Source organism: Chanos chanos, chromosome 3, assembly GCF_902362185.1.
Source record: "Chanos chanos chromosome 3, fChaCha1.1, whole genome shotgun sequence".
In the NCBI taxonomy this organism is placed as follows: domain Eukaryota; kingdom Metazoa; phylum Chordata; class Actinopteri; order Gonorynchiformes; family Chanidae; genus Chanos; species Chanos chanos.
The window spans coordinates 40492735-40520421 of NC_044497.1; the positions used below are offsets into that span (position 1 = coordinate 40492735).

Sequence of the window (27687 nt, forward strand, 5' to 3'; positions counted from 1 at the left end):
CAACAATCATGTTTGGTTACAGTAAAGCGTGATGAAAAAGAACAGTCACCACAGTAACTGTAAGGCAGACTTCTCCTATGTTCCAGTTCAATGAGAAGGAAATGCAATGCAAACACAGAGTGCCACTTAAGATAAATAAGAAAAATATGCTTAGTGCATTGCAACAGACATTCTAAACTACAATTCATTTTTATTTGGACCTTCAATTTCAGCTTCTAAACACTGTATTTCTGCGTCTTTTTGTAACTTTCTCAGTTCTGATCACAAAATACTGAATGCAGCAAAAACATTGACCACTTGCCTGGTGTTTGTGTTGCACACTGTACAATTTTATGCTCTACTTCTTGTGTAACTGTTAAAGCTAACAGGTGAAATGATAAACTAGTGATACACTAAGTTTTCATTCTTGTATCAAAGAGAACAGAAGAGGATTGCACTTGTAACATACATATTTATGTAACAATTCCCTTGACTAGACTGGGCCGTTTTGGCTTAGTTTAGGTTACTGTGGTTGCTGGTTCTTACTGATGGGCAAAGAAGATTCTTGTTCTTTATCTAATGGGGCTGGGTGAACTTTGCCATCATGACCTTCATCTTGAAGGGCGGTCTGCTTGACTGCCATGTCTTTGGGTGTATCATGGGTGGAGGTGTTTTGTGGTTTTGAACCACCTAGAGTTTCTATGGTGTTGGTCTTCTGTGGTTTCGTAACATTGGCAGTTTCATGAGTGGAGGTCTGCTGGGGTGCAGGACCACTAGGTACATTCTGGGCCTGGGTTTGGCTCAGTCCTTTGCCCTTTTGTGTGCCTTGCTGTGACACTTCCAAATGGCTTTTAGTGCCTGCACTGTCGGGCAAGTGATGCTTGGAGGCTTGGATTCGGGAGTCAGGGCCATGTTCCTCCATGTTGAGAGAAGTTGCTGTCTTGCTTTCAGTGGTTGGTTGGGGAAAGCACTTTGGTGAAGCCTTATCCCCACCTGCACCATGTTTCATGGAGTCTCCCATGCTGGTCCTTGGAGCTCTGCTGGAGATGCTGCCTTCCACTGAGAGCGATAAGAACACATAAGACCACAGACAAATTGTTTTAAGACGATTTTTTTAATAGTAGCCTTTGGACATGGCATTAGATACAAGGTTGCCACTGAATACATAACGATCCAATGGAATTAAACCAAACAGGAAAAGAAGCAGTATCATCTTATCTCTTGGCCAACATTGGCACACACTAATTAGGAACTGCATTTCACATTGCATTATGATAGCAAGGATTTTCCACACAAGTTGTCAAGCAGCAGAAATAAGATTCAAAAGACCAGATTGAATTAGCTGAATAAATACTAGTCCGCACTGTAATGTAATATGCTTACATTAAAAAAAAAATGAACACCATACCTGAAGCAGCTTTCTCTGGCGTTCTCTTTCCCAGGGACTGAGTAAATGGACAAGGTAAAACCTTGGCAGGAGTGTATGTGTTCAGTGGCGCTTTTTTGGCTGGAAAAGCAGAGGAACATATGTGCGTTCAGTTTTCACAATATCACATTACTTTTCTAAGTATTTGATCAAACTGAGCAATTCAAGTGACTAGAGAGAGAATGTTTTCATCCCTTGTAACAGTATCTGTGAAATAGTGTAATGTCCAGTTATGAACAGGTCTCTGAGATCATCACTTGTTTCCAGCACCTGGGGATGAGACTGATATGTCCAGAAATGAGTCATGGGACTGAGCAATAGAGGCCAGGAAGTCATCCACCTGCTTCAGAGACAGTGAGTTGTGAAGGGTCTCCAAAGGACATATGGAGGGAACCATGGAGTACAACTCAAACCCTAAGGTAGGAGAGAGGGGAAAATTAAAATACTGAGCAATGATAGTATGAGAGTTAGAGAAAAAAAACCCGACTATTTGCGTGTATAAACTGATCACATCCATTTGCAGCACACTGAAATCTAGCGTTCCATTTCCTGAGAGACTGACAGAGGGAGCACTAGCACCATCAAACATGTGTTTGAGGTGAGTGGAGCCAGGATGAAGGCAGATGGTTCACACAGAGAACAAGTCACCAGAAGCTCTATCTATGACAACGTCATCAGTCACGGTGATGCAACAGAGTGGGTATGGAGGTCTACTTACCTGACCTCTGTGTATTTAGTTGCATTTGTTGGACTCCTTTCAGCGAGTGAGGTATTTAACTCTAATCTCATGAATGGCTTATCAGGTCGATTCTAAAAATTGATTGCAGTGCCATGCACGCGAACTGTCTCATGTCTTAAAATAACCTTTAAACTGTCAAGGACTGCTTAAGTTACATTTACAACATGATATTGCATTTCAATACCCAGCTTAATTACAGGTTAATAATAAAATGTGTTCCACATAACCAAGCTATGCAGCTACACCACAAAAAAAAAAAAAAAAAAAAAGATTTTACTTTGAAATGTGGAACTATAGAAGGCCTTAGAATTAAAAAAAAAAAAAAAAAAAGGTCACACAGGTGTTAACACTTGTGATGAACTATGATTCTGGTAGGTCTCACAGAGATCTTCTTATTTTCAAGGCCTCTGATGTATTTTTCAAAACCGTACAAAGATTTCTGTAACTAATTAGTCTAGCATTCTACCAGCATAATTAAAAACTAGGTCGTCCATTCAAACTTCTATAGAGAAGTTAGGGTAATTCCGGGTCAGTCCGCTACTTACTGAAGAAAAAAGTGAAATCTGATCACCTCAAAAATTCTATAAAATTACTGCTGAATGACTACAATGTAAATCTTGTGGTTTACATGTCTATCACCTACTATATGGCAGGAGCAAGCTTGCTGAAATGACTACAGACATTTCAGTGGCTTTACCACAATTACACAATGTACACCAACTACATATTTCTGAAAGTATCCAAAACGAATGTAACATTTATATGGGTAGGAAATCCATGTCCTCTGGAATATTAAGCATGAGAAGATATGATAATGATCATACTGAAATTCCTTTATCAAGAAATACAGACATTCAGTGCTGACACTGCTGACAAAGAAACAAGGCCCCAATTTTTCAAAAGGAGTCCCTTTTAGCTTCATGTGTCTGATTAGTCATTCGCTCACAGGTTAGGGAAGTTCACTGTTGAATAACTAAGGTAGACTGTGAATACTTTTGGAGAACACCTACAGGAGGAGGGGTGGTGTTTGATGTTCTACAACGATGCACTGCCAATTAATATTAGTTGAAATAAATGCATTTTTTCGTGATTTCTTGATCACTTTTCTGATTTGACACAATTATTCAATCGTGATCTCCTTCTCGGTGTTCCCTGGTGTGCACACCAGCATTAAATTCATCATTCATTTCTTTGGGTAAAAACGTACCTCATAGTCGAATTGTGAGCCGACATACTGTAGCAATTTTTATGATAAAGGGATGGAGTAAAGCATGACTGGAGCACACTACCATTAACTTAATACAACTATTTCTTCACTACAGGCACAATGAAAGGGTCAAAAGGGCTGAAACTGGGTACAGATTAAAAATTGGGGCAAACTAGATAAAGGAAGTTGGATTCTGCACAACAAAAACAGGATCAAGAGCCAAAAGAAACGAACAACACTGAGACAGGATATAAATGGGTAAATTAAATATAATTAACACTTACCACAGAACACACTGGGAAACACTGACCCATTTAGAAAAGCAGATTCAAAACAAAATAAAAAACAATAAAATTACAATACTCAAAAAAGAACAAATCCCAGAAAAAAAACAATTATGACTAACTATAATCTAAAAATACTTTCTACCATTCAGTTATGCACTACCTCCTCTTTCTATGGTATACAGTTACAAAAAATGGACTAAAGCATTCAAGAGTGAAACATTTCAACTAGTTACTGCATTTGAGAATACTGTGATAGCACCATCATATTGAAAAATGTACAAAAAAAGAAAAAAAAGAAAAAGAAAATAACTTACTAGTGCAATTGCCAAAATATACCGTGATAAATATTACACAACTGTACCTTGGGGAAGAGGACGGTAAATCCTGGATTGAGTTGTGGGACTAGGCAGTACTAATATTAAAAAGATCTAAGAAACAAGTGACTCACTAATATGTTCCTTTTTTACTTCTAATAGTTTTTCTTTTACTTTATGATCAAACTGTTGGCTAGTTTCAGAGGAAAAAAAAATCCATAAATTAGTGCTTCACGTTTCACAATGGAATGTACTGTGATATCCATTTGCACAGTTCCAAATCACACCAAGTGTCTTCATCAAACTCACTACAATCCAAGCCTTGCTTAAAACTTCTCAAATCCTTTTTTCCATCAAAAAAAAAAAAGAATCAGCTCTGAATGACAAAACCCTTTTGTGTTTGGTGGCACAACAAATCTTGACAATTCCAGCCCTTGTTCCCTTAAGTTGATGAGGTTCAGCAAAACCAAACACAGGACAATTAAGCAGAAGAGAAGCACACAATCTCTGAAGGACTGTATGAGCGTATCATCCCAACGGTCATGGCCACATTTCATGTGCACTCGCCTAGAGCTGGGGAGGGGACTCTCAATCCGGACTAAAACAAAAGGAGTGAGGACAAAGGGGTGTAGGGAATTAACAAAAGCAAACATACCATTGGTTGGATGCCGCGCAAATGAGATAGAAAATCTTTTAACGGCAGAACCACGCGTGGCCTCTGAGAAAGAGAAAAACAGGTACCTGAAATGTATAACAGCTAACAGAAAGAGGGGTTAGAAAGGACAAAAGAAAACAGGTGTTAGAGGGCATGCAGGTTAGCAGTAAGGGAAGGAGAGGAGCGCTTGTTTTAGCATGTTTAAGTGTCAGTGATCTGCCAGCTAGAGCAAGGTGGGTGGCAAAACAAACCCTTTCCCAACGGCTATTACCTGATATTTGAGCGGATCAACCAGACACCTCACAAACTCATGAATACCAATCCTCCTCTAAATCATGTCCAACTTCCACTACAACTACTGAGGCTTCACATGTGGTTTTGTCTTTCCGAAGGCAGCTTGAATCTTGACCATACATAATACATCTACCACACAAAGAATGAAAAGCGACACAAAGCCATAAAAGTCCCTGAATCTGTGACAAAAACCAACATCTTCAGTCAGTTCCTCATGTTTCTGTACCAACTGCCTACCTTGTGCAACTGGCAAGACTTGGGTATTCCAGTCATTAAGCAGCAAAACATTTCTTTCAAATCAGCCAAGCTGGTGCAGAAACCAGACTAAGTAACAATAAACAGCAGAAAGACCGAAGCTACAACTTTGAACACCGAAAATCATCCGCATCAATAAAATATTTAAGGTCCAAATTTTCACTTGCAGGTAGAGCTGCAATCTCACATTTCAAAATCAATTTGATTGCTTTGAACTTGATACAAAGCAAAAAATTTGAGTGCCACCATTAGTCTGCAAACTAGGACAACAAAGAAATACCTTAGGTAAAGGGTATGGAGTCACTCCAAACAAGATAAAGTCACTCATTTTAACAGCTAGCTTTTGAAACAACGCTCTCTCGAACAAAACCAGACTCTTTGCACCGGATAAAATGTGAGTAAAACAGTCTACATCCAAAACTGAGACTTATCGTATCAGACGTTGATTCTTTTGCAATGGCAGAAGCAAATTTAAAGTACATAACACACAAATTTAATGCATAGGATAAATATTCACTACTGCTTTTAATGTTCTAAAACCAGCCGTTATACTGCTGGTTATACTTTTGTCTAGCATGATTGGTTACTCATCAAAACACTTCTGTAAATTATAGCACTGACTTGATTTCTGTTTGTTATTCACAATAAAAATATGAGTCCTTTGCCAAACACAGAATGTGTTTCTGGTAAACTACAAGATACTGGCTATAGCCATGGAAATGATGGCATCAGTTTCTAAATACATAGAACTGTTGATGACCCACAAGGACTTCCATTAAAAGTACTAGGTATACATTTCCTTACCACACTCAACAGCTTAGTCCCCCCAACTTATAAATAGTACAAAATCCCTCCCTGACTTGTAAAAAAAAAAAGTGTCATTGAGTTAAACGGTTCCGCAGACATGTTGGACGACTACAGTTTTTGACAAGAAAGCAGAAAGGAATATTTCACAGAGTTTCGTAGTGGAGATTCCAGGAGTCCTTTAAAGAAGGGACAAGGGTTCATCTCTCTAAAGATGTGTGTGCGTGTTTGCACATACCATCTACGAAGCCAGAAGAGGTCAGCTTTTTACGGTGTGCACGTGCATAATCTTGTAGGTTAGGAGCGCTGGAGGAGCCGCCCAGCACCATGGTGCTAAACAGGCCAGCACAATGAGACCCTGATGGGAGTTAAAGAAGATACATACAGGAAACATGTGTTCCAGGGGCCACAGCACTGAATGCATGCAGCATGCATTTCTAGGAGATTCTTGCCACAGAAAAGATTTGTGCGGGCTTGTGAAAAGTGGTTCATAATGAAAGTAATGTCATTTGCAATAATGACAAGAAAAGGGTCCAATTTTTTTTAAAATGAAAACAGTAAAATGGGCCTGAAAAACAAATGAATGGTGTGTTATGTGCTCACTAAGCATATTTATTCTACCATTCTTTGACTGTAATAAAATGCTGTACTAAAATCAAAGTGCCACTGCTGGTCCTTAGGTTACACTTTAGAAGAAGAGTGGCACAGCAATGAGAGTGCCTTCAACTCTCCTACCAGATTTGTTTACATAATGGCCACATGGCCACCATCTTACAGTCAGCTGGTAACTACAATTACAATAAAGATTATGACTGATTTCTTTGAAAACTTTGAGAATTTGAATACTGTGTTAAAAACAGGAAACATGCCAGGATATTTGCATCCCATTAAGATCATATTACAATGTAACTGAACAGACAGACCAAGATGAAGAAAAAATTAAATTTCGCATGCAATTAAAATTGTGGATTTACATAAAAATACTGCATGAGCTTATAACAAGTAATAAGATTCTGGTCTAAGATGATATTCAATGTGCATGTGCACTATGCTACAAATAAACAAACACAAAGGACATTACCAGCATGTATGAGAAATTGAGTAGGACCTGCACACATTGATGTGGCAAAAATCTTTGACTAGAGAGTTTTAGACTATTTCAATTAGAAAAAAATTACGTCAAAATTCACATAACACCTTTAGTAGTTGATCATTGGGTGTCATTCAAGATCAAAAGAGTGCAGCCTGTGCAAAGGATCACACTAGAGTGCTAGTGGCTCAAAGCCGTCATCAAAGAGAGAAAAGGTCTCAGATTTTTGAAACGGAACGGCACAATATTACTTCATTGCATACGTACATGATATTCCTTGAGGAAACATCAAGTATACAACAATAGAACAACAACATCAAAATAAGTCTTTATTATTATGTGAAGTAACTACTTAATAAGTAGTTGAGAAACCAGTAAAATCATCTAAATACAGTGCAATCACATTGGTCATCATACCCACATGACAACACTGATTCAGATTCAACAGTTATGTAAAAAGATATTTAACTGCTTTGTGGTTGAATAGCTTACCTATTCCTGTGGTGAGTTTGTGTTCTGAATGCAATCTCCCAGGCCTTGCATGGCTATTGTTCTCTGACAGAACCTAAAAGAGCAGACGTGATAAAAACATGAGACTACTGAACAGAACTAAGGGCCGTACAGTTGAACATCACAAAGCTATTCAGAAAGGAGTCCTTTTCCAGACAAACAAATGTTAATGAGCAGCACTGAAATATGTTAGTGCAGACGACAAAATGACAACGAATAAAACAGCACAGAAAGAAACATAGATGGATCATGCAACATCCCCATGGCAACACAGAGTCCATTCCACGCTAGACATTGGAAAGTTACAGTACAGGTGACATAGCAACACTGCACAAGGGATGCAGGGAATATGGGGACAGACATGGCAACAGTTTGCAGAGGTAAGGTCCACAATCAAGACTGTGCAGCTCGAACTGAACACACACTTCACCTGTGTCAACAAAATAAACAGAGGAGAAATAATAAGAAAAAAAAAAAAGCAAAAGGGGTTTATTCTGGTTTTGAGCTGTTAATCCCTGTTTTGTGAAAAACTGAGACAAACTTGTGTGGCTGGATCCTCTCTGACTTGTGGGGAGGATAGTGAAGTGGGTGCCCACTGCAGGATCCTGGTGGTGGGGAGAGTTAAACATGGAAGAGTGGAGCTTCTACAAGCCCACTCTCACACCTAACAGACGTCACCTGAGGCCTTCAACAATACATGTGTAACAATCTGACAGGTGGTCATTTAATTGCCTTGTTGATACCGATTCACATTAATTTTTTCAAATTTAAAATAGAAATTACCTGTCACATAAAGTATAATTTATCTCACCATCTACTTTAGCATATACATTTACAAATGCTAAGATCTTAGCCAAGAGTGATGTATCATACTGCTCTTCATTTGAAATGAAAATATCAACATGCAAACATTTTATCAAACAGACATATCATGACTACGACTAATCGTGAAACTTTAACTATACGAATACGTATTACATGACTTCATGTGAAAAGTTTGCGCCTGTCAGCTGTGAAAACCTTTAACTCAACATGTTATCCAAAATTAAATTAGTACTGCAACACTCCAACATCTACAGAAGACATAAAACTGTTTAAGTATTATATTGTGTGCTAATAAATAAAAACAAAAAGTAAAACATTTCATAATTACCAAGAAATTTGGGACTATTTGGGAAAAGAAAAATGAAATAGAGGTTTGCATTTCACTTGGAGGGGATAGTGACCAATGAGTGATAGAGTGCCAAAGCAAAGATGGGCTTTAGCACTGGAAGAGGCAGATGTCAGGCAACTGGAAGGACAAACATCCACCCAAGACACAGATCCAAAAATCAATGCCGCTAGTCCCATAACAGCCCAGAGGTAGGTCAAATTGTTATTGGACACTGAAATGAAGCAGGTTGCAAAGGACAGCTAATGAGTTTCAGCAGATGAATTAAAAGAGCTATCTTCACCAGGATAAACATGACTGAACATGACTATTTACTGAAAAGGCAGCTACCAGAATGAAATGACTTACATTTGAAATATGGCTTTCTTTTACAGTGCCTTAGGTGAGTGCTTCATTATTGTGTCTCACCTGTTTTCAACTGACTTTGGTATTAGTAAAGTGTGATTGTAGAACGTGTCTAACATGTCATATGTGTCCTAAATTTAAATAAGCAGCTAATACTTTCACCTTTAAAAGGCACTGCAAAGGAAGTGGCAGATTAAGAACACATTGCAGTACAATATATCAAAGCGAGGTAGAGCATACAAGGAAATGATACATGTAGGCTTAAAATAAAAAGAGAGAAAAAAAAACAGCCAGCTTATAGGAGAAAGAGATAAAGATTACTTTATCATCTCTGGAGCTGCTCCCACTGCATAAAGCCTCAGTCCACAGCATAAGACATGTCTACCTAAACTCTGACTATGCTTTAAAGAAATGCAATATTCCAACAAAACCATCCCAACAGTATTGTAACTGTTCTAAATAAATAAACAAAATAAACAGCACCATCTTAATACTGTAGTCCTAACAGGTCGGCTTTCACATAGTCAAGTAAATAACACATTAAGAGGCAAAATACTAAAAAAACAGAAATTATTTAAAAATCATTCATAAAAAAAAAAAAAACACCATGGTTTTCAACTTGTCTTTACCAAAACAAACTGGTCAAACATTAAGTAAACATTAAGTAAATGCTGTAAAACACTCTTTTGATTTATCTGCTGATTAGGTGTCCTTGCTGACTGCCACCAAGTTCTCGGATATGCGCATGAACAAGGAGTTAGCTGTTTGAGTGAAGAATGAATTAAATTTGTAAAAACCTGTTGCCATGAGCCAAAAATACTGGATGTGAAAGCCAGTGATTTGGGGGAGACAGGGGAGGAAGTTATTTGGTCCCCTGATCTGCGTCTTCGACGCCCAGTACCAACACCACAGGTGTAATGTATCCAGGTACCAATTGACTCAGGGCTAGACACACTCAGGGGGCTCTCTTCCTGGAAGTGAGAGAGGGGGCAAAAACAGCACAGTCATGCAACATTAACAACAGTCCAGCTATGTGTCCTAACATTCACATGATAGGCCCTTTGCTTAGGGGTGGGGAAAAAAAAAAAAGTTTGTGGTCATACTTTGCCAGTAGGGGTCTTGACAAAGTCTGTCTGCAATGGGGACTAAAAAAAGAACACAGAGAGTAATAGCAGCACAGGCTCACTGTCAGTTATCCCTGGTCAGAAGCAAACACTGTCTGCATTCGTGACTGCCAACGCACATTTCAAACATAACCGATCAAGAGTTGTTAGGCAAAGAAGTGACCTGTGATTTCATTACATAGGAGCTCTGTAGCTATACTACCTTTTCTGAGAGATTATATTTATGCTTTCTAAAATATCTCAAAATATTAAAGAATGACTCAGACCATGTATGTACATGGGCGCTGCCTGAACTTCAGATATAAACACAAGCCACTTTAACAATACGAATAAATCTAAGCACTGTTACATCATAAAAAATGGTAAATAACACCATTTTAACTGACCAACATACAGGTGAACACATCACAGGACATTTTTCTCATTATAGTATGCCACTGAATTAACGTGACCATGTCAAAGTCGAAAGACTCATGAAGAACACACCTCTGGGAGCATTACTGACACACAGCATCTTATTTGTCTACTCTAAAAAAATGAACTGCTACAAATTATGCACCAGACTGAGCATACACAGCTGAACAGTTCACCAAAAACTAATACCCACATTACAGACTTATCAGAAACTCCCTTAATGCAATGAAACACTTAAATCTGAGACTGTAATAAGTAGAAAAGTAAAAATTCAAGTGAAATAACTGAAAAAAGAACCAATTAATCTGAAGGGGAAAGCCATTCTGTTGCAGTCTATCAGAAACATTAATTTAGCAACTGATCAGGTAAATTTTCGATCTAACAAAGAATCATCTTCAATATCCTTGTTTAGGAAGTTAAGCTTTCAGCATAATTCCCCCAAAAAATTGTTCAGTTTCATTCTTGTTCTGTTTTTCTGTTTAGTGGCAAGACAGAACATATTACTATAGACCACAAAAAGATCAATTCCATCGCTGTAATGAAAACAGGGCAATGCATGCACGCTGTTCAAATCTCTCTGAAAATATTTTGCATACTTAACATGCATGTTGTGGTCTAACCATGTTTCTGTTAGTGTGGTCCAGTACCGTGGTATGAGATGGATATTAGAGGGGCAATGGGGGTGTAGAAATATGTTTAATACAAGAAGAACACATTTCTCGAACTTCAGGGCCGACATCCGAGGAAAGTGCACCAGGACCCGTTTCTGTTTGACTCTGTTGTGTAAAATGACCGGTGAAGATCACGATGCCCTGACTGTACCACAGTGAAAATGGAAAACCAGACAGTAGAAAATATTGCAGACAAAACAGACACTTGTTTTTTCAAGGGAAAATGCAGCAGAAAAGCAACAGGTGTGCACCTGCGTTACTCATTATAGCTCTCAGGACTTCTTGTGTGTTGGTTTAGGAGAATGAGGTGTTCCATAGGTATATACACCATGATGTGAACACAAACAACATGAAAACAATTTAATTAAAAAACACAGGTTTCAAATTCATTTAAAATGGAGCACTATATCAACACTTTGACAAAGCAAAATTATATAATACATTTTTCACACTTTGGTTTTCAGCACACACTGATGTTTGATCCTCACATTCAAACATGTTTCACGATTTTCAGGTCAAAATTTCCCCCCAATAAAATGTGTTTGTTCGTTATCCTGGGCAGACTATAGCTGAGGGTTTGCTGATAGCATTTGTCCACCGATCTGGGGAGTTACAGTAGAAACTCTGTCTTTATAAACACCTCTAAAAGACAACTGCCCTACAGCAATTTCACCAGTTTTCATCATACTGCAGAAAACAAGAAATACTGCAGGACACAACTGACATTCAAACAAGATTTAGAAAGCAAGCTGCAGCACCTTAGAGATACTACGTGGCCAGGAGCCCAAAACAATACTAAGCACAAATAATCCTGTACTTACTTCGACTGAGCCGATTTTTTTGGAGCGTGGAAGAGGAGACTTCCTGTGGATGTAGATGGGATCGGACACCATGGGTCGAAACATCATGAGCGCTCGGTCAGGCTCGTCCCGTTTAACGGTGCACGACTCCTCGTCACTGTCATTCTGGGACTTCTTCTTGGAGCCCTCATTCTGAGTGTGAGAGAGGTCAGTAGAAAATGGTCAAACTTACAGTTGACTCCTGGATACCTGTATGGTCACCGGACCATCATGAACACAGTGTAAAGTATAAGCAACACACAATGGACAGCCCAGAATTACTCTCACTTTCCAAAGGCTGCCTGGAAGACAGTTTATAGAAAGAAGAAAAAAAAAACCCTACCTGCAGAGAAGAAAAAAAAACAACTTAGACCAAAACTAATTCAGAGAGACTTTGAGCTTTTACCTACAGCTGTTTTTCCAATACCATTCAGAGCCAGGTTAAGCTCTTGTTTCATTTATCTTTTGTTTTCTCCGGTAGTTGCAGGATTCAACCCTGACATTTTTTGCCCTTCACTGGTCCTGCTAAGCGTCTGTAACTACTACTGCTGCTACCTCGGTGTGGCTGTGGGTGCTGAGTTTACGCTTACTGATAGATTCAATGTGAGAGCTCATACAGCCAATGAGAGTGTTGCTGACAGTTACTGCCTTCTATACAGAGATAACAGGTAATCACCAAGATGAATCTGATCTTTTTGTGTATTTATGGAGTTGAAGACATATAGCAAGTGTTTATTACACTGGGAGTGCACAAGTATCCAAAGAGACAGGGAAAAATTAGTCAGCAAAGATAAATTGGTAACTGCACCTAAAAAATACTGAATTGTTTCTGTAATGGTTTACTGTTCCCTTTCCTGTGTCCTTGTGACCAATGGAAATAAACATGGAGTCAGGATGCTGGATTCCCAGGCTTCAACTTTAACCCCTTCCACACATGCAGTTTGATCTGTAAATGTTCCGGCAATTTCCAGAACACAGTCTAGTGTGAACGTGAGCTGGAGTTGAAATTCTGGAAAAGTTGATCTGGCAATGTTCTAGTACCAGACTCAACAAATCTATAACACTGGCAGATAAAACAATGACATTTTTGATGATGGCCATGTGTGAAAAGGGCCTCTTCAGCCTGTCTGCCCTTCTATGAGGTTTCATATGGTGGTGGCCAAATGCCAGTATTCAGCATTTTCACATCTCTACATGTAAGGCTTGTTCATGTGAAATGGCACCCAGTTTTGTCAAAAAGCTGTACGCTTCACCAAGATAAAATCTCTCAATGTGCCAATACAACTGTTGCGGATTCTAATATATTTCAACTCAGCTTTTGTTAACCAATCAAGTTCATGCAATTTCATGTATTCAGATATACTTAAATGCACTGACTTCTCTGGATGCTGGTCTATAGCCAAATCCTGACGGCAGATTCTTGTCCTCCTCACATCCTTTGGCTCCTGGGCTGAAATGCAGCTCTACATGGAAGCGCTCCTCTGATGAAGGATCCTGTCGATACAGAACTCCCTTTAGCCAAAAGTTAACACGTTAATGTGCCACTGATGGATTAGGATTACTGAAAATACTCTGTCACCTTGTTAGGGTCCTCATAAAGCATTATTACAATCTGAGTCATATAGTTGAGTTCACTGACGACCTTGAGGTAGTCCATTGCCCTCTTCCACTGGTCATCTTTGGTCTCCTGAAAAATGGGTAAAAATGCACATGTCTGATATTTGTATGATCAAACACAGTGACTTAGACTTCAAGCATCCAACAGAAGAAAGCCGCATTTGTCTAAAATAACACTGATAAGCTGAGATATATGAACAATGTCCAAAACAAGACTCCATATTTGAACTCGATTATCTAACAGAGTAAAAGTGTGAAGGTCATACGTCACACAGGGCTCCATAGCGCAGTATGGACAGCAGTGAGTGTACGTGACTCTCACTGGTGAAGTACAATCGAGTCCGTACATGACGCTCTGGAGACATCACTCCCCTGGAATATCTGAGGATGATACACAAAGCAAGGAGAGAATCAGAGTCACACAGCGATTGGACGTTTACACACTTGGGCAGGGGCATGTATGACAAATCAAATACATTTCTTGGTGTCGCCTGTAAATGGCTAACAATGGATGGATTGATTATGTGTTACAATAAGAGGAAATACTTGGTGATGAGCACTATATATCTTGCGACTGGTCCCCCAGAATCAAGCATTTGTTGGACAAAAGAACTTGTAGCTTATTGGAGTGTTGACAGTCCTCTTACACTGGGTGCAGTTTATTGACCGTGTCATCGTCTTGGGTTCTCTGGAGATCTGATCGGATCTTGCGAATGAGAGGTGTGCAGTAGCCTTTGGCAATGTCCAATTTTTCTGCCTGAGATATGCCATATTCCTGATAATAAAGAGAGACACCACCAGAAAAACATGAAAACCGCAAAAGAAATAGCCCTGTGACACTTACCAGCAGCTGAACAAGTCATCTCCTAACTTTACAGGAATAAAGGACATAAACTATTATTTTCCTGACAAAACACAAATTCCAAAAAATTTTGTTAAAATGTTAAATTTGATTATTAAAGAGCCCTTGAAGGCAGGAGCCCCCCCCCAAAAAGATTAAATCCAAAATGAAGAGGGAGGAAAACGTTTGTTAACGGTCACCTGTGGGATGACGATGTCAGCCAGAGCTTTGGACAGCCGGTAGATTTCCATGGTGTTGTCCAGCTTGAGAGAGCTGTTGTGCTGCACGTCGTATTTGATACAGTCGTAGATGTCGGGGATCTTGCTGATGTTGTAGCGGCCGTTCTTCATTTTGAAATCCTTCTCCAGTTTGGCCCAACGTCGCAGCATGAGCTCGAGTGTCTCACTGTGGTACAGCTGAATATCTGAGCCACATTACAAGGAAGAAAATACACAGTTAAATAATGATCCTAACTATACACATTGAGTGTCTGGACATTGGAGGCAAATTTAAAAAAAAAACAAAAAACAGAGAGAAACACAGCCATGGCATATCTTTAAGGACTGACTAAAAAATTGAGAACAACTAAAAATAGCTAGGGCAGATATCACTCAACAGATCAAAGGGATAAAAATAAAGTTGATGAACGTACCTGTTGACTTGGGGTCTTCCATGCGCTGCCTGATCTGCAGGGTGAGGTTCTGAATGAGAGAGTAGACCTTATCACACGTCTTCACTGGATTCTTGATCATCTGCATGGACTTGACCAGAGAAGTACTGCCAGTGGGAGCAAGCTGCCAACAAAGAACATTACAACCCTTACATAAAGTTAAAAAAAAAAAAAAGTTACTCCTTCAAAAGCATATTCTCTTAAACATAGCATCGTGCTAAAAAGGCAAAAAATGAACATTAAATACTAATTGCTGAAACAGCCTGAGTACAGGTTTCTGCAGGGACAAAATTCCATTAACTGACTGTGTGAACGGAGAGCAACACAAGCGGCAAGAGCGGTGAAGTATCACCACTATGTATCAAGCAACCGTTACAGCCCTGTGTACCAGTAAGTGCAAGGACTAATCAGCAAATATACAGTACTACACACTGAGTACACAAGCACAGAAAGGGCAGCACAGACAATGCTTAGTGGAGTATAAGATATTTATACTGTGGCCAATTCTAGGGCCAGATTTCCAGCTCAGTGTTGACTTGCAGTAATGTCTGTGATGTAATGTTGCACCGTCTCATAGTCCTCTGGGGTGAAGTCTCTGTCCCTCTGCAGGATCTCATGTAGACGTGCTTTGACACGCTGCTGGCAGCTGCTCAGTGAGTCACTATCGCTGTCCAACAGGCCATTCATGTTGGCACTCTTTACCATCTGAACCAGGATGGGTGTCAGCTCTCCCTCCAACGCCAACAAACCCTGTAGTCACCAGGGCAGTTATGCCATCAGTTATACAAAAGCAGTACGCAACTAAAAGTTAATGATTTTAGTCAAAGAAAAAATCTCATGACAAAAACGTTTACATCATGTCTTTTAAGGTGTCAGGGAGGCAGTTAAGCCTGCTTTCAAATACACCTTCAACAAACACATTAGCAATTCATCACATCCTTCAAGAGGTGGGGCATACACACACATAGAACTGGGTCACAATGCACCGAGTTCTTTAACAGGAGCCTGTGATCTGAGGGTGAGTCTACAACAAAGGGAATACAAACTGCTGCATCAGAATGACAAGAGTCCAACAGATGTTCCTCAAACACGCTGGTTTGGCTAAAGATTTGATAAAACAGGACTGAGTTGTTTCAATAAAACACTGATTTATTATTCTCTGACGTAATGTTTTTAAAACCCTCCAGCAGTGCCCTTTCACTGAAGACCAGAGAAGATCTCTGTGTCCTTGTTTCTATCTGAAGACCTGTTCTGAATACATTTAAGAGCTGGACTGACATTTGTAATCTGCTGTGTAGACTCAGCATGAAACCACAGGGATCCTCAAGACTGTTACTATATGTGGTAAAATATTCTGACCTTTGCAAAGGCTGCAGCAGTCATCTGAACTCTGCCCTCATCAGAGGCGTAGATCTTCAGGTCATGACGATAAGTACTATGCAGCCGGAGCAAACCACACCCTGGAAAACCTGCATAGTCACCTGCAAAACAGAGAGAAAAGGTTAAAAACACCGTGACAGACCAAGACTGCAATGAACAGAGGAGACGCTATAGTACAGGAAAGGCAGAGAGGTAGATTTCAAGTGAAACCAGTTTACACAGAATTAAGTGGGATTTGGAAATCTGCCATTTGGACTGTTCCTTACCTTGTCCTCCAGGGTACATGCATCTGAAGGCTCTACCCAGCTCCTCTGCCTGCACTCTGCCCGCAGGAGTCAGTTCCCCACCCCACTTCAGCACCAGTAACAGAGAGGGGTCATCACGTTGCACATCTAAACACAAACACAGATTACCGTCGTCATGACCTTCATCAACATACAAGAGAAGCTTCACACAAGAAGTTCAGAGAAAAAAATCGTTATTATCTTACTGAAAGGACATGCTGTCATAGCTTTGGCCTAACTGAAGGTTGTTTACGTGGAACTGTGGAAGGAGAGGAACATTACCTTACAGACAGGGCTTACCTTCTTCTTCACTTGATGTTCTTGGGCAACCATGTGGAAGATATGTTAACTGCACCTTGCGATTGATTCCTGAAAAATGCCCATACCTGCAAGATACCCAAAAAAAACCCAAAAAACCATTTTGTACTATGCAACAGAAAAAAAACAAACAATCAAGCAACATTTTGCCCAGACAGTAATTCACTTACATTTCCAAGACAGTTTTCAGTTGTTCAAGTTTGGCTTTACTTTCTTCAATTTCTGAATCATCATTCTGCCCAAGTTCCACTAACAGTTGTCTGGCAATGTCCAACACTTCCTTTAAAAAAAAGAAATGGGCGGAGGGCGTCAGAAAGAGTAATATTTTAATTTTTTTAAAAAGTGAGTAGGGATACTAATGTTTTTAAAATACAAATACTTGAATACCTGCAGCTGCTTTGGCTTCTTCAGTTTTAGTTTTCCGCTTTTATATCCATCACATTTTTCAAAGAGATCAAAAAATCTGGATGGGATACATTCAAACAAAAATCAGGAACACCTCATTTCATTCCACAGTAACAAAAGAAAGAACATCTGAGGGTGAGGAACATCACAGTCGAGTTAAGCTGTGATTCTAGCACAGCAAACTGCATTAATGAGGATTATGTCAATCTGTCATGAAGTCAGACAGAACTAAAAGGCAAAAGGATGTAAACGTAGGTACGACTTCCTGTCAGAATTCCATCAAGCATAATACAAAATAAGAGTCCCCTGAGCCAGTTACCTCTGATGCCGAACCTCCATTTTCATTTTCTGTTTTGGGGTCCTGTCACCATGACGAATAACAGCAATCACACATCTCAGCTCCATCCTATTGGACAAAACAAAATATAAGGGACATATAAAATCGGACATGGGTCGGAAAACAATACAAACAACCAACGCACTCCTAAAAGGCAATCTAAGCTGACACTGCAAAGATGCTGACATTTGATGGCAATAAATATCTGATAAGTGTACACACATTGTTCCAGAGGTGGTGGGAACTATTGGGATGTCCTCAGCCTCCAGAGGGATTGACCACGGGATCTGAAACTGTGGAGCCAATTCCCGCATTATGATATTCCTGTATGTGAACAGTGACATGTTTATGAGTTGTTAGACTGATATCATATGCATAGTGATTGCACAAAGTACATCCATTTTGCCAGGAAAAGATAATGTTGGAGGTCTGAATACGGCCATGCACCGGCCAGATAAGTGAATAATAAATCAGGTGTTCATCTAAATATACTTAAATGACCACTTTGCACCACTTAAAAGTAACAACCAGCACAAGACACATAAAGGCTTTATATTGGGCAGTCTGAGCATTTTGCATGTGTTCACTTCTTTGCTGAGACCATTAGTTAATTCTGTGGAATCCTGAAATGAAAACAACCCTCAACGGTTCAGAGGATTATATTACCAAAGTACAATTTATATAACTTACAGACAGATTTAATTGTAATCTAATTATTCCCAAAAGGTTGTTTCTATTTTTTTTTTCTGAATGTCCCTAATCCCAGATATTTGTGTTTTGTCACGTAACTTACCCAAGGATTTTTGCGCAGTCGTCATAGTATTTCATGGAATTCTTCACAAAACTGAAGCCGTTCACATCACAGACATATGACTGTCCATTGGCACGAAGCAAGTCAAAGCCACACACAGTTTGCTTTAAGGGGGAGAGAGAGAGAAGTGATGAAGCACTGATCACAGTTTATAGCGAAGCCTCACACTGGACTCTTTCAGGTCTACAGTGAAGAATCTGTCTGTGTGTCCTTCAGTTGAAAAATAAACATTCCACATTCATGGTTAAATATCAATCAACTAAAGATGTTGAAATTTCCTACAACAAATGACTGCTATAACTCAAATGCTGTCATTGGGGTAAACTGCCAAACAATTATTCCCGCTTGTTGAGATCAGATCCCAAGATTTCAATCAACAGTTTTCCCTCCTTATGTCAACAAACATACAGATGTGCCTGTGAATGCTTTGTAAACTGAAACCTTATGTCCCTGTCGCTTAGTCCCTCAGCAACTGTCTGTGTCGTCTGATAGCACAGTAATGTGAGTGTAAACACATTACTGACACTGCGGTTGGGCTGAGCTTGATTACCTTAAAGGCTTGGCAGACTTTCCATGCAATGAGTTTTTCTCTGGCGTTGAGAATGACTGGGTAGCGTACCTCCTTCCCCTCACTGTCTCGCTCTACCTTTCCATCCAAAGCAGGAGATTTACGAGCCTCTGCATGGGCATAGTCTGGGCCCACTGTGTACACCTGGAGCATATGTGGTACACAGACAGACAGACAGACAGACAAAGAGAGAGAGAGAGAAAAGAAAAAGAGAATATGCGCATGGGGTAAAACTGACGGGACAAGAAAAGGTCTGTCTTTGACGTGGCAGGAATGACAGGCTGCATCAGTCTTATCAGTAAAGCACCACAACAACAATGCTACGACTCTGCTGAAACCAGATTCCAAAAGAACAGGAACATTTACTGCCTCCTCAGCTTTAGTAGGCCAAGGGCTTAGGCCACCTAGGGCCAGTCTCTGGCAGGCTGATACCATCCCGTTAGTGCCAGTTTGGTCTGCTGTAGAGACACAGAATGAGCCTCGTGAAATTCGCTGTGGATTTTGGTAAGCCACGACAACATCTCTCAAAAAAAAGGGGTGCATTAGTGCTCGCCACTAATGTGCAATAAAAAAAAAAATCTATCTGAGCACAGCAGATGGTAATGACCATTTTAAAAAACAACAAGAACAACAACTGACTGTCTGGAGTATATTGGCAAAAAAAGATTTCAAACAGAAGCTGAAAAGAATTTAGGCCCAGTGTTCTTGCAAGTTATTTGTTCTTTTTTGCCTACACCTATACCTTCACCAAGTCCCAAGTCCCAAGTCCACTACCCAGACACTAACCCCAACATAATACTGGCACTGTTACCTTCACATCAGTCCCATCTGTGGGCATGAACTCCTCATATATGTAAGATCCAGTCTTTCTGACACTGCTCTCCGGTGAATAGACACTACTTCTGCTGCCGATCTAAAACAGAAAGAAATGGTTTTTAGCTTCATGGTCATGAGATATGTATCAAAACAGAGACATAAAAGATACTCTTAAAGATCTGAAATGTGTGTGTAAGAGCAGTCCCACCTTGCGGAAAAGCCTCTGGCTGCCCCCTCCTGCAGATGTGGGGTAGTAGATATAGACATTATGGTCCTCTGCACTAACTGGCTTCTCCACAAAAGGCTTCTGGAACACCTCTCCATTCACCTCCACGTGGTCCTCTCCTTCCACCAAGTTGCATTCTAAAGACACAGACGCTCAAGTCAAACCTTGGCTCAAAGAGGACTCGCACTGTCACTACAGTAAATAAGAAATCATATGTCAGCTGTTTTTTTTCTTTCAGTACCTATGTTGGCACAACTAGTCAGGAGGAAAATTCCAGGTAAATATTTACACGGTAGTAAGGTTCCTTTCAGACTACAGTTTGTAAATGATGAGCTGGGAATTCAGAGAAATATCAAGTTCAGCGATCATATTTAGGCTATTTGTACTCAGACATCTTCTGAGACGTTGGACTTCTTCTGAGAATGTCCAGGTGCATCAAAGCACATCAAATGTATAGGGATAATAAGTGTCACCAAAAATAAATCAAAATTTAACACAATATTTAGCCGAAGTGCCAATTTTCAGGGAGATGCCATTTTTGATTTGGGCTAATATTTGACTGGATAGCATGCATCATATCCAGATGTATTTTAAAGACTAAGTTCCAGAATCAGACATCATTACAACAGAATCAAACAACAATTGATCATTCCAGTAAGCAGCCAGGCAAAATAAATTAACATAGCTATAAAAGCAGCAACCTCATGCAGTTTTTTCCTCCTGCAATGTTGTATTATTGCATTTCTCTAACAGAGATGACCGCATATAATCTTCTTAAGTTGAGCCAAACTAATCAGTTCAGATGCAACAGATGAAACAATGAAAAAAGAGAGAGAAAGATGGTTGACATTGTGTCTTCCCATACATACATAAGTACAATAAGCTTGGGAATCAAACATGGTTTAGGCTGGTGACATTCGAGAAACTGCAGTATTGATGGTTGAACCATAGAACCAAATGGCAAATTCTAAGAATTCACAACATTTGTGTTGCTGACAACTGTTGACACCACTATCATATCCATGCTTCGTCATGAGTTTGAGGTCAAGTAGCTACATGACTGTTGCCACTGCACTGGAGAATCCATCCCAGTCATTATCATGTCAAAGTGTATGATAAAGGACTGTGCTTTGGTAAACTGATTGTGTCCAACAAGGTTAAAGACTCTCTGTGTTCACTGACTGCAATCAGTTACATATCAAAGAGACAAAACTAAACTGCTCCAACGCCACAGCTATAGCCTTCCTTATCAAGAACATTCAAAATAATTCAAAATAAAGTCGACTGCAAGTACTTTCAGAACACTACAGCTGGGTAATGTGACCTCCAATCTGTTTGGCCCTAGAGACTATTAATAGTAGGATAATGAGAATGGCACCACAAACAAAGGACCAGTAGTCATGCTGTCTGAATTATGCTCCCCACTTCAAAAGAGCGTCAGTTTTCCATCCCCTCGGTGGGACTATGGAGTGTACCCAAACCACAACCACAAAGAAACATCACAGGCACTTTCTGGAGCCCAGGTTTTCAGATAGTTTTTGCAAAAGACAAAATTTAATAAAGCCTAATATCACAGGCTACATGCTTCCTGATTAAAAGCATAAGGAACTGCAAACAACCACCCAGTTCTAAAACCATCTGTTTTTTGTTTTTTTTTATGACAAACATATCCGCCTCCTGATTCTGGGCATGTATACTTCAGCAGGCTAAGAGCACACAGAAAATTCAGTCTAATTTTTATCGTTACATAATTAATTCTCATGATGTGATTCTAATAATAAATCTAAGCACTGTTTAAATTTGGAACCATTCCGCCAGTGTATAACTCTGTAAGAATATAAATCAGCTACGGAGGAGGCACTGAGACACTGCCTCGGGAGGAACATGACCCAGGAAGCTTAACAGAAACAGGACTAAATGACAGGCTGTGACTCAAAGGTCAGCAGATGGCTATTGAGAGGATGTGATCTGACTGGTCTGGGCGTTTCATCAACTAAAGCTCATAAGCATTCAGGATCTCAGACTAATGACTATCTGACAGTCAGCAGAAAGACAATGTCCTCACCTGAACCACACACACACACACACACACACACACACACACACACACAAACACAAACACAAACACACAGATCAAGTCCTGTCTGTGAACATGACAGGTGTTGCCATGGCAACCCTATGGGTGTCATGAGTGTGAGGATAAGCAGTAAGCTGTTCAGAGGTATCAGCGAATGAGGCTTTGTGTGTGTGTGTGAAATCAAAGATCAAACAGGAGAAGCCTGTTATAATGTTAAACAGTTGCAGAGAGAAAAAGAAAGAAAAAAAAAAACTTTATCAGACTAATCCCAGAGTCAAATTCAAGTAGTCCTGCATATAAAGGTGGAAACATTTGAACATGCGTTGTACAGCCGTCAAGTAAATAAAGGGAATTTTGCAGTCTGAGACTGAAATAGTTCGATTTACATTTGGACATCAAACCAATGTTGTTAAGGTTATCAAGAATGCTTGCAGGAAAGTGCAACCCAATCAACATTAAATTGTAGCAAAATAGCAAAATCTTTAAGTTGCCTCTTAAGTTTGTTATCAACAGACAAACTCATAATGCGGGTCATCAAGCATAAACAAGTAAAGATCTGCATACCTTCTGGTCTTGCAGGGTCACGGTTCAGTACCGCATAGCGTGGGAGCTGGATGCCCTCCGCCTTCAGGATCCGATACACCTCTCTCCTAAAGCAAACATATTCAGTCGATAAATTCAGTCCACTTTACCTATGTGGTGACCGGGGGCGGGGGCGGGGTAAAGTAATATTTAATTAAAAACAACAAAATTCAGATACACAGCACTCCCATTCAATTAACTTTGTGTTTTGACAGATGTTAACTTCTTAGTATCACAGCAATTTCAAATTTTTTGTGTGACACCTTTTGAGCAATGGGGTGGTGGCATTTTCTACATAGCGTCAGATATACACTAGCATGTGTGACATGTCCCCATATGAGGCTGCCACTCTACAGGGTCTAAAGATGACTAGCAGAAATACAGAAAAAAGTAAGTCACAATGAAAACTGCTGATTTTATCTAAACAATATAACATTTTTTGGTACAAATTTTGATAGAAATAATGTCTGCAATAAAGCTATCTAACCTAAACTACTGACGACTCCCCTCTGTGTCACTATTTACACCACCGTAGCACATGCTAAACCCTAGCTGCAGCAACGGTCTTTTCTGGCTGTTAGCATGAGACCCTGCAGGACGTGCTATAGTTTGCTTTGGAGATTTACTTTACTCCATGATTTCCAAAAGGTCTATTGCTTGAAATGTCTTGTCACAGAAGAGCCTCACCTGTCCTGGATACAGTACTGTAGATCCAGATCATTGATGACAAATGGGCTCCTGAGCTTTTCATAGGTCACAGCTTTATCCAGTGGAAACCCTATCAGACCACACAAAAAGTCACCTTTAGTAAAGAGACAAGGGGACATTATGATAACTATGAGAATTTTAACAAGTAACTATTTTTCACTTCAGGCAGAATGCCACGCTAGGGTTGCAGAAGGAAAACAGTCTGAAAAATGCACTTCTTTATCTTTGCATTTGCATGTTTTTTTTTTCAGCTTGAGTTCATTTTTTTCTTGAGGCCAGTCCTGAGTGTTTGGTTCTGTTCCTCCACTCACTAGATGCACCTGCTCTCATTCTATGGGAGCAAAAAAACAATAGAATAAGAGCAGACACAGATCTGGTCTGTACAGGAACTTTGTCCTGCCTGGCAGCCATCAATGTCCAAACAAGGATGTGTTCTTAGATCAAGGATACAGAGCCAGATGAAGGGAACGCTTGTGTCCATTGTAAAGTAATCACTCATTCAAAATGTGGTTATGCTCAGTTCAGAGGAAATGCCCAGAGGGTACAACCAAACCTCCCAACTCATGTGGAACAAGAGTAACCTACAGTGAGATCCCGTAATTCAACCGGCTAGTGAGGGTTTAAAAAAAAATTGGTAAACATGACTAAACAGAACAGTTGTAAATACATAAAACATTATGCAAAATGCTCCAAACAGAAAACACAGTTTTGGGGATTTGTTTGAGAAAAAAAAAACATTCCATAGGTATTTACTGTTGTTCATGATTATTCTTACCCTCTCCTTCACCTGGCTGCAAAAGCTAGTATTAACACAAACAGTAACCACTCTGAGTGTGTGTGTGTGTGTGTGTATGTGTGTGTGTGTGTGTTAATAAGTAAGGTGTAAACATAAATGGAACCCAGTTGACCTTTAGAGTGGAAGGAGATAAGACAGTCACAGAGGGGCCATTTCTCCACTGGCTCGTTGAGGATGACCTCCTCTTCAAATGTTACCACGGTGATGTACTTGAACAGACACAGGCGTTCCAGGATCTCCTTCATGGGCTTGGACTTGGACTTCTTTGCCATGGCACAAATGCCCACCACTATCTGTCTCTCTGGAGGCTGTAAGGGAATGTGGGAAGTACAGTAAGTGAGGTACCATCTGTCACCTCTCCAGTTAAATGTCTGCCTAGGGTTTGTGCCATTTCAGCACTTTGGGGATTTGGTTGTTCAACGTGGTTCAGGAGTGATCTGGATATTCAAACAATTTAAGTGGACACAAGTTCATACTTAATCTGAAATACCTAAATAGAATACCTTCTCTGACCAAAGACACATAGGATATTCATTCATTTTCTCTATTTTGGATTATTAATCAGGCAGGTAAAGTGAAAACGTACATATGATCTGGCTAGTCAAAAGACCTACAAACCAAAAAAAAACAAAACCAACATTTACTTTCAGCAACAAGTATAGATCCCCACTGTAAACTTACTGAGTCATATTCTTCATTGTCTTCTTCTTCCTCCTCCTCCACATTCTCATAAAGGCAATCATACCCCAGGACCCTCCCAGGGTCCAACAGCTCATCCCCTTCCCCGTCATCAGCTCCCACAAAGAACCGTGGGTGGTCTGCATCTGTTTCACCCATAGACATGTTCACCAAGTGTGTGATGGATTTGTGCCTAGCTCCAGCCTCAACCACAAAGCCTATGGGTAACTTCTTCCTCTGGCACCAAACTGCTCTACAGGGCCTATGAAAAGCTCCCTGTTTGTGGTGTTGCCCCTTGTAACAGTCTTGTTAAACGGGCTGATGTGGTTGAAGAGCACAATATCAGGATATGTGTTGGCACAGGGTCTAAAGCAGGGTTAAAGCAGCCAGGCCCAAGCCTCTCTCTCCCCCGCCTGCTCCTCCTCGCAGGCCATCATGATATTCTCCGTCCTAAAGCCAGCTCCTCCCTCTTATAAAAAACAAAAACAAAAACACAAATGTAGAGCATTTTTCAAGAGACCTTACATACACTCTGCCTATGCAGAGATTAAAGGATGGAAAACATCAAATAAATTTCACAGATTAGGGGAGAGTTCCTAATCTGTAGTCTTCATCAGGAAATGGCTTCAGAGAACTACCAAACATTGGAAGTTTTTCCAGTCTGCCTGATTATCCGATATGGCAGAGTAATCTCTGTGTCACAGCAAATAAGGAGATTTAGCTGAATTCAACTGAGGCAAGAATGTTGCTTGTACAAGTGCCAAATGATCACAGATGAAAAATTTAAAGAGACATAAGAAGCTGAGTATCACATATAATTGTACCAGACACACACACAGCGTAAAAATATGTTCCATAAACAGTTTCTGGGTACTACTGAAACTATGATACACATTACTGGCCAGTAAATTCCTCATGCATGGCTTAACACAAGGCTGAATAAGGAGCCAATTTCATTCAACAGAAACTCAACGTAACATCAGAAAATGTCGACAAACCATCACAACCTTATTTGAGATACCTAGTTTGAGAAACAGCTGCCATCTTATGTTTCTGTAGTTTTGTTTTGACCAAAGGAGTTTCCTTTAAAAACTGCTACCACTGGATAAATCGGAAAGTACTTGCAAAGAAACTGACTAAGAATTTAACTTTATGAAAAAAGGATAAATGAGCATAATACAATTGGTTTATTCTATATTGGTAAAATATCAGAGTCCAAAAGAGCCAGCAGATTCTTGTGGTCTGATAGGACAGTCATCCTAAGGAGAGAGTGCAGAACCCCCTATCATGGTCACCATCTGTCTAACAAAGCCAAGCCAACAGGACAATGCCAGAGAGATCACTTTACAAACACTTTACATCTCACAATGGCATTTCAGTGAAAACACTATTGAATTCATATACTGTAGATATACATGCGGCGATAGTTTAATAAATTGTTCAGAGATAATCAACAAGCAGACGCACAGTTTTATTCAATTATCCAGCCTCATCGCTTACTGCTATTACTATATGTTTGCACTAAAATAACATGACCTGAAAAATGAAATGCCTTCGTATGTCTAGATGGCAACAAAACATAGGTACGATGTTCTCAGTTACGTAAGTAAAGGGACTTCAACGTTGCACAGCAAAAAGCATACTGTATAATGTGCTTGCTAATGAGATTCGATTATAGTCAAATATCAAGCAAAATATCCTACAACACGAACACTGTAGTGAGAGAACAATGATATCCATCCACATACGACCAGTAAGTTAACTGGTCAGGACAGAAACGCTGTTAAACAATTAACGCAAATATTAAGAAAACATCTTATCAGGACTGTCAGGTGCTCATTTCATGTCGATTTAGCCCCACTTTCTAACCGACAACCTATCTCTTAAAGTTAGCGTTACTTCCTGCAAATGTCTAGCTAGTTCACATTGTTCGATACACGTGTATTCTGTTATGCGGCAATTGTATTACTGGACCAACTTTTGCTTGTTGTTTCTTACCTTCTTTGATGCCTGCTGTCCGTTATTTCGCATATGTCACAAGCTACAGCATTAAACGAGGTTCAATCCCTTTCCCACTATCGTTCCGCATTGCTTTGGTCAGCTAGCTTACCTTCTTGTAACGAATGAGCCAGCTAGCAAGCAAGCTAACTGTTTAACGTTTGCCAGATGCACCACTCATCCTTAACTTTAGCTATCACACGCCACTGACCTGATTTTTGGTCATTAACCATTCGCCGAAGTTACCTCATTTTTAACATTTATCAGATTCCGGAACGATCGGTGACTGACATGTTTGATTTATCTGTATTATGTTTTCGCATGCCTACCACTTGGCTGGTATATATAGCCTTTGCAATAAGAAAAAATCATAAACAGCAGCAACGAGCACAGCGTCTAGTAAAGCTGTGTCGTCACTTATGGAGGGTAATTTGTGTCAAAATTCAGTTGA

At 39.9% G+C, this 27687-nt stretch overlaps 1 protein-coding gene across 2 annotated transcripts; it reads right to left on the bottom strand.

Moving 5' to 3' along the window:
* Positions 1 to 4: 4 nt before the first annotated feature.
* Positions 5 to 27616, bottom strand: ppip5k2 (diphosphoinositol pentakisphosphate kinase 2). 2 transcript variants are annotated; one of them, XM_030767052.1, is made up of 33 exons: positions 27237 to 27616; positions 25242 to 25707; positions 24673 to 24868; positions 23744 to 23834; positions 23039 to 23124; positions 20380 to 20534; positions 20167 to 20268; positions 19338 to 19499; positions 18770 to 18891; positions 18199 to 18300; positions 17959 to 18045; positions 17622 to 17697; positions 17405 to 17514; positions 17217 to 17302; positions 16899 to 17024; positions 16612 to 16733; positions 15820 to 16002; positions 15235 to 15376; positions 14783 to 15006; positions 14389 to 14516; positions 14008 to 14122; positions 13704 to 13811; positions 13502 to 13618; positions 12107 to 12277; positions 10180 to 10221; positions 9874 to 10047; positions 7543 to 7615; positions 6199 to 6318; positions 4608 to 4670; positions 3636 to 3656; positions 1676 to 1819; positions 1388 to 1486; positions 5 to 1038 (listed from the first exon to the last, which is right to left on the bottom strand). In XM_030767052.1, exons 2-33 carry the CDS (start codon positions 25401 to 25403, stop codon positions 503 to 505), a joined length of 4245 nt encoding a protein of 1414 aa, XP_030622912.1. In that variant the 5' UTR covers positions 25404 to 25707; positions 27237 to 27616; the 3' UTR covers positions 5 to 502. The 2 variants fall into 2 exon arrangements, with proteins under 2 accessions (XP_030622912.1, XP_030622913.1); XM_030767053.1 differs by lacking the exons at positions 3636 to 3656; positions 4608 to 4670; positions 10180 to 10221.
* Positions 27617 to 27687: the final 71 nt, after the last annotated feature.

Bases quoted from the DNA above. Each gene is read 5' to 3' on its own strand.
- ppip5k2 (XM_030767052.1), bottom strand. From the start codon at position 25,403: ATGTCTATGGGTGAAACAGATGCAGACCACCCACGGTTCTTTGTGGGA. The intron at 20,269-20,379 runs GTGGGACTGCTC...TTTCTGTTTTAG, and splicing joins GCCAGAGGCTTTTCCGCAAG to ATCGGCAGCAGAAGTAGTGT. The intron at 12,278-13,501 runs GTCAGTGCATTT...TCTCACACTCAG, and splicing joins ATAGACCAGCATCCAGAGAA to AATGAGGGCTCCAAGAAGAA.